The following is a 7,555-nucleotide window of genomic DNA, read 5'->3' as shown; positions in this document are numbered from 1 at the left end:
GGCTAATTAAAATAGCCATTTGGCAGCCTAGCGTCCTAATTGCTATTCCCATCATTGCTGGTCGATTGGGAGGAGATAGAGAGATAGAGGAAGGGGAGAGAGTGAGGAAAAGAAAAGATGAGCGAGAATAAGATTGATAATGAGATAACGAGTCATTAGAAGCATACATTAGCGAATACAGCCCAAGCTAATGTCCCCTCAATCAGTTAGAGCCCTCTCATCCTTGCCTGTCTTCTTTTTATCATTCTGTCCCCTGCATGCGCTTCCAGCCATCTCCTGTCTCATATCTGGAGAAAAGAATGGCCTCCTCCTGTGGTTAAGAGAAAGTGTGGTGACACGCACCATTTTGGTCAGGTTTGCGATCATCTCAATTTAAATCATTTTTGCTTTAATGAAAGCATGGGATTTTGATGGATGGTGTGTAAAAAGCATTGCGCTGATATAAAATAGTATGTAATCTGATTTTGGATTGCAGAAATTATTCTGAGCAGTACTTTGAATACATCCATATAGCGCCACCTGCTGGTGATTGGCTGCAGAATATAAAAGCTTGTTAAAATGAAACCTGCTGTTTTGGACTCGGGAAAGAGTGTTTATTTTGACCATTTGTTATGCATTATACTATGCATGTAATTAGCCATGTTTTGCTGGCGTAGTTACGCTGAGTAGCTTATACAGCATGGTTTTATCATTCGATCACAGAATAGCCTATTGACCAGCAGATGTTTGTCACTGGTGAGGTGACTCTTTTTTTCTTTTTGCTGAATGGCCTTAAATGCTTTGTGTGCAAACAGGGGGATTACAACAAATGTGAAGGATTCCAGGAAGGGATCTGCACCTAATCACGAGCACACAGTTTAGTCTTGGCAGGGAATTGCAAGAGCTCAAGGAAAAGAAATGGGGGGAGAAAGAAAGAAAGAAAGAAAGAAAGAAAGAAAGAAAGATAGAAAGAAAGAAAGAAAGAAAGAAAGAAAGAAAGAAAGAAAGAAAGAAAGAAAGAAAGAAAGACGATTGAATGAACGGACACTGGATGCAATAAGTATGTACACTGTAAAAAAAATATGTTCGTGATTTGTAATCACAACATTTTTTTTCTTTTGTCAAATCAACTTAAATAATTTACACACCATTTTGAGTTTCTGATGATTAAATCAATCTCCTTCATTGTATTAACTAAATTTTTCCATTTCAAAGAACTTTTAATGCAACCAGGTTACTTAATTTAAGTTAAACAAACAATATTTTTTTACAGTGTAGCTCTGGAATTGTACTAAAACCTAGTTTTGCCTGCTCTTAGTTTTGGAATAGGGATATTATTGCTGTTTTTCAGAGCATTAATGCTCTCTTTCAGCCTCTTACTACTATCCTTTACAGCTTTCTTGTTGCCATCTCTAACAGCCTTTTTTGTCTCTCTTTTCCAAATTCGTATCCATATTGTATAGACACCTCCCAGAGTTACCAGGAGCATGAGGAGAACCACTGCAGCCACATCTAGGCAGTAGTAGGAGTACATAGACATGTTGTTGGCCTCAGCATGCAGATGGCGCGCACCTTTATTGCGCAGGACAAACTCGATCCAGTACACTGCTTTGTCGAGGGGATGCAGAGGTTGGTCTCGGTGTAAACCGGAGAGCTTCTGCATGTTTTGACGATACGTTGGGTTCTCTAAGATATCGCTCAAAGCCTCGAGGAATTCTTCTGACGTACAAATAGCTGCGTCCAGCATCCGCGCCGCACCTCTTGCCTGAAGACGTACAATGTTATCTGGCTGGTCGAATAGCAACGGGAGTCCCAGAACTGGCACTCCATGATATATGGCTTCATATAGACCATTGGTGCCACCATGAGCCACGAAAGCACGGGTTTTCGGATGACCCAGCAAGTCATTCTGTGGTATCCATTCAAGTAGTAGGGTGTTATTGCCAAGTGATGAAGGTCTATCGCCAATAAACCTCCAGACCACCTTCTGTGGGATGTGGGCGAAAGCTGAGGCAATGGCTTCCATGATCTTTCTGGGCAATCCTGCGATCAGCGTTCCCAGAGACATCACGACCACCCCATGGTCTCCTGAGCTCTGCATGAACTCCTCCAGCTCGGCAGGAAGAGGCTTGGCTGGACGACACTGGAAGCCACCAATGTAAGCGAGGTTCGGCATGGAGGGTCGTGGGAACTCGAACACAAAGTCAACACGCACTAGCCACATCTCCGCTGAAAGTTGCATGGCGAGGAGGTCGGCGTCCGGAGGGAAGTAGTTGAGCAACAAGCTGGTATACGTGGGAATCACCAGCCAGCGCTCTTGAATGAGGTTCAACCCATAATGTAGAAGGTTGCGGGATCTTTCCAACAGGCCCATTCGGTCTGTTAGACCTGAGCCAGGCACAGGCACGTAGGAGATTGGAGAAGGAGCAATGGAGAAGTGTCCCTCTCCGAAAGTCATCCAGCGGACGTTATAGACCATTGGAAGGTAGAGGTAATGTGCCAGGATGATCCCACCTGGCATGGCTGGGTCTGTAAGCATCAAGTCATAGTTCGCCATCTTTATTTGTCTCATCAGAGCTTTGTTCTCCAGCATGGCGGTCAGCATGGCACAGGTTGCGGTGTGAGCCACATTCATGATTCCAATAAATTCCGAGAGCTGGACTAGTGCTCCTATCATCGGGCCCTTCATGCGGGCCTCAAGAATCCTTTGTGCTGCGGTCTCAAACAGGTCCAGGCCTATATGATTCGTTTTAAGCTTCACTGTAATGGAGGTGTAGAAAGTTGAGTTCTCTTGGATGAACCAGCTGTCCTCCATCCGAATCACACTCAGCTCATGTCCACGAGACTGCAGCTTCTTCACCAGCACCTAGTGGGCAGTAAAGGAGTGCACTTAGGTTTTAATTAGAAAAGTTTAAAAGATTAATACACTTTTTTTTCTGTGATTAATTGCAATATTTTTAATATATTTTATAACGTAATCATCTCACAGTTACTCTCCAAATTAATGTAGAAAGATTAGATGGGTTTACTCGTCCCAAAATTACATTGTGAACTTCACCAAATGTCACATTTACCTGTGCCCTTTCTACCAGTCTAACAGGTAGAAAAAATACAGATTTAATTGAATAAAGTTATCAAACAGTCTGAACTGCATGAATTATAAATTAATTAAAACTCATATTTGATCACCAAAATTACATATTTAAAGGACAAGTTTGGTATTTTACACTTAAAGCCCTGTTAAGCACTTCCACAGAAACCAAAAAGTCTCTGGCCAGCAGAATGTATAAATTTCAGTCTTAATCGTTTCGGATAGAACGATTGTGATGCACTTCTTAAATGACCTGGTTTGTTTTAAAACAGAAACTTACACAAAGTCATATAAAAAACAACAGACTTTGCTGGAAATCTACACATCCTGTGTATTCAAATCAGTACCTCCATGTTCACCCAGTGACTGCCATCAACAGGGAAAACCAGGATCTTGTCGCCATTATAACCACAGGGTAAAGAGAGAAGGATGGATGTCCAAAGAAAAATGAGAAATACGTATCCACACATCCTTTTTTTTTCTTCTCTCAAAATAACAAGAACAATCAGCATGAATATCACTTTAAATTTCTCTAATACAAGAAATGTGTACACAACATGTCTGTCAAGATCTCTTATACACTGTTTGTTTAGGTTACATACCTCAGTTCAGCCTTTTACAGTTTCAGTCGCACAGAAATGTTGCCTCATAAAAGAAAAAGCCTTCACAAAGTCTCTGACAGAGAGATTATCTTCCCTATTGAACATAATTCCTTCATTTGGCAAAAAAACTTTGTTGTGTAACATTTCTTAGTCCAAGTTCTTCCTGACCAGCATGATATGCAAAAAGGTGTTATGATGCTTTGTTGAATTGCACACATAAATATATTTACATTTTTAAATGGTCTATACACACTTCAAATTGACAATTAAATAGATTTGACAAATCTCAGTTTCCATACTGCATACTGTAAATGTGCAAACAGCATATAGCAATCGGTTTATAAAAATCAGTTTTCCATAGAATTCAGGTGTCTGCTCACTCAAGACTCAAAGTTATTCACAGACAAGATGCCTTTAAAATAATCACACACAAAAAACATCAGATTAAGAAAACAAGACGTCTACAACCATTTAATCAGAGTTTTTTATTGAATAAGTCAGATTACAGGTACTATATTAAAGGAATAAACAAAGACAGGCATTTTCCAAATGCTATTTACGCAAAATCATTTATAATGATTGCTGGTTAGATGTATAGTATATCAATTGTATTCTTTCTAAGTGTGTGTGTGTGTGTGTGTGTGTGTGTGTGTGTTGCTCTGGTAAAACTGTATGGGGACAAAATGTCACCACATGGTAATATCCAAAATCCTTGTCCTTGTGTGGACATATTTTGGTCCCCGTGAAGAAAACGGTACATAAACCATTCAGAATGATGTTTTATGAAAATGTAAAAAATGCAGAAAGTTTTTTTTGTGAGAGCTGTGTTTAAGTTTAGTGGATTAGGGGATAGAAAATAAGGGTTTGTACCGTAACAAAAAAAAAAAAAAAAAAATGTCTATGGAAAGTCCCCATAACACTTGAAAACCAACATGTGTGTGTGTCACAAACATCTATATTCTATTAAACAACTCTTGTCTCCATAGGTTAACCAATCCGAACTGGTTGCATCTGTATTGGTTGAACTGCCGGTGCCACACCAACCATCTGCTGTTGAGGGACAAATCGAGTTTGGGCTGCCATGGGATTTGGATGAAACACGGGTACGGTTTGGATCATTTTGACATCTTGTTTGCGTGATTTGATTTCTCTACTCATCTGACACCACGAACACCACATGCAAAAGTAAGATATCATGATGTCCTCGCAAATAGTGCCCTGTTTCAACACATACAGACAAATTAATTTGTGGTCTTCTTTCGTTTATTGGTAGAGGTGAAGAAAAACTCACCCCAATGTTATATTTGTAGCGAACTGCCACCCTCATTCCCAGAGTCACGGGCGGCACACATGATGAAACCCCGAAAAAAGTCATGAGAGATGGGCCACATATGTCCAGGAGAGGCAGACAGGTGCTCTCCCCAAACTGACCAGTGGTGGTGCACATAAAACAAGGAAAGCACCAGAACCCATAGCAGCCTGAAGACAAAACAAAAAACGGGATATCATTTGTATCATTTTTAACGACCAGTAAAAATGGAGCTGTGGTGATTATTATACGGCATTAAAATGGAATTGTAGCGTACTTACAAGAATTAATGTCCTGTAAACAGTCACATATTCCTGAACTCCAGGCAGTTTTCCGAACTTTGTTAGGTTGCTGCATAATTACAGCCGCCATTGTGATTTGACTGGTGGAGGAATGACAAAATAGTAAAGTTTCTCACTGAGTTATGTATGGTATTTTAAACTATCCTACCAGTTCTTTTTTTTTTGCCGAGAAGTCCTATGAACCGGTTTCACTGGGTTTTTGTTTTGTTTGCTGCTTGTCAGAACAGTGAATGTATGAATGTAGAACAAAATATAACTAACATTACACTCTAAAAAATGCTGGGTTGTTTTAACCCAATTTTGGGTCAAATATGGACAAACCCGAAATGTTGGGTTAAAAATGTAATGTAAAAATTTAACCCAACGGCTGGGTTAGTCCATATTTGACCCAAAGTTGGGTTAAAACAACCCAGCATTTTTTAGAGTGTACAAACACTGCTATGTGGCAAGATGTTACATCTTTATTCTCAAATGTCTGTTATTAATAACTTCTCTAGTAGTTACTAGCTCACAAGATCTAACGATGAACAGTTGTATTTGTACTGACTAACGTTAACAAAGATGCATAAATAGGACTGTAACAAATTACACATTGTTAAATAATACATTGACCAATGTTAATTAATGGGACCTTATTGTAAAATGCAAACACGTACAGATGATTTAACTTGTAAATTTCACCCATAAGCATTGTGCAACCGTATCAAGTTAGACATGCAGGTTTTGTATCTAGGTTTGCAAAGTAATTTACAAAAAGAAAAAGAAAATGTTTTCTTTCTTTTTTCTTTCTTTTTTTTTTTGAGGGAATTTGCAATTATTAGGACACACAAATGAAATAAATATAACATTTAGCATACAAGTAGAAGAATCATTTAAAGTTCTAAAAACAAATACAAAATGTATATAAAAACTGTCACCTTATTTTTTTTAAAAAGTCACAGTCTGAGTAAAAAGTTGATTTAATTGCTGAAAAAAAATGAGAAAAGATGATGAATGGCTTACTTACTCTTTCTAGTGCAACCTCTCCCTTTTCTGTCAAAAGAAAGTAAAAGTGGAGACATTTATAGGTGCAAGATATCGTGTGAGAAAAAAAAAAACACACAAAAATATGCAGCTCAACCTGAACCTTTACTGTTAAAGGAACCCTAATATGCTATTTTAAAGTTTCCTATGTTGTTCTTGTGGAGTCTCCTACAACATGTTTACATGCATCAAAGTTTAAAAAAAATGTTTAAAAGGGATAGTTCACCCAAAAATGAAAATTAAGTCATTAATTACTCACCCCCATGCCGTACCAAACCCGTACTTGACTTTCTAGGTCGTCAAGTTTCAATCCCTTAGGGAGCCTATGTAGGAGAGATACAGCTCTCAAACTTAAAGAGGCTATATGCAGCTTGTTCCCCAAAATAAACGTAACAATACCCTTTTTATTTTACCATGACTAAAACATCTCCTGATGAGCATACTGACACCTTGTCTGCTCACACTGGGTACACCTATAAGCCTGTATCCTATTTTTCCTATTTTCTGTCGGGTCGGACTTTTCCCGCGCTGTCAAGATGTGACGTCATGTTAAACGTTTCAGATCACTCTGCCACCACCGCTAGTCAGCAAGTACCCTACACTCGCAAGCAGAACACTTTATCTCAAACAATGTTCTTGGCTCTGTAAACATAATGTTGACCTCCTTGCAGCATATGACTAGTGAAGTGTGCACGTAAAAGCGCGCGTTGCAAGAGCGAGCAGAAAGGACGAGCAGTTCTGTTTTTTGGCCACAGGTGTGAGTCGCGAGTTTAAATTTCAGGAAACGCATGTAGCCTCTTTAATCAAAAATATCTTCATTTGTGTTCCGAAGCTGAATGAAGGTCTTACGGGGTTGGTACAGCATGGGGGTGAGTAATTAATGACTTAATTTTCATTTTTGGGTGAACTTTCCCTTTAAGCTCCTATACATTTGAAATAATATACTTAAAGGTATAGCGGAGGATCTTTCCGAATTTTAGAGAAGACCCGCCCTCTCCAATTTAAAAAAAAAAAAAAATGCACATGCACAAACACAACACTCCCGAGAGGGAACGCCTACTATTACGCCTTGCACAATTATGTTGCAAATTGTAACCTAACTCAAAAATATTCATAAAAAAGACAACATGTCAAATGTCCTTCCGTGTTTTATTTACTTATTATACTGATCGATTGAGTGACCGAGGACTCAAGACATGATATGTCCAACCCTGTATCACACAAAATATGATCTGAGGAAACTATTTTG

At 38.9% G+C, this 7,555-nt stretch overlaps 2 protein-coding genes across 2 annotated transcripts; both read right to left on the bottom strand.

Moving 5' to 3' along the window:
• Positions 1-1,265: 1,265 nt before the first annotated feature.
• Positions 1,266-3,597, bottom strand: ugt5g2 (UDP glucuronosyltransferase 5 family, polypeptide G2). Its single transcript, XM_039675692.2, has 2 exons — positions 3,418-3,597; positions 1,266-2,845 (listed from the first exon to the last, which is right to left on the bottom strand). The coding sequence occupies exons 1-2, from the start codon at positions 3,580-3,582 to the stop codon at positions 1,271-1,273; spliced, it is 1,740 nt and encodes a 579-aa protein (XP_039531626.2). The 5' UTR covers positions 3,583-3,597; the 3' UTR covers positions 1,266-1,270.
• Positions 3,598-4,296: 699 nt separating this feature from the next.
• LOC120481787 (placenta-specific gene 8 protein) lies at positions 4,297-6,318 on the bottom strand. Its single transcript, XM_039675606.2, has 4 exons — positions 6,290-6,318; positions 5,263-5,363; positions 4,964-5,151; positions 4,297-4,890 (listed from the first exon to the last, which is right to left on the bottom strand). Exons 2-4 carry the CDS (start codon positions 5,351-5,353, stop codon positions 4,660-4,662), a joined length of 510 nt encoding a protein of 169 aa, XP_039531540.2. The 5' UTR covers positions 5,354-5,363; positions 6,290-6,318; the 3' UTR covers positions 4,297-4,659.
• Between the last annotated feature and the right edge of the window lie 1,237 nt (positions 6,319-7,555).

This window comes from Pimephales promelas, chromosome 23, assembly GCF_988280905.1.
Source record: "Pimephales promelas chromosome 23, fPimPro1.hap1.1, whole genome shotgun sequence".
Lineage (NCBI taxonomy): Eukaryota > Metazoa > Chordata > Actinopteri > Cypriniformes > Leuciscidae > Pimephales > Pimephales promelas.
Note: the sequence above shows the minus strand (reverse complement) of the source record. Positions and strands in the feature narration are given on the sequence as shown.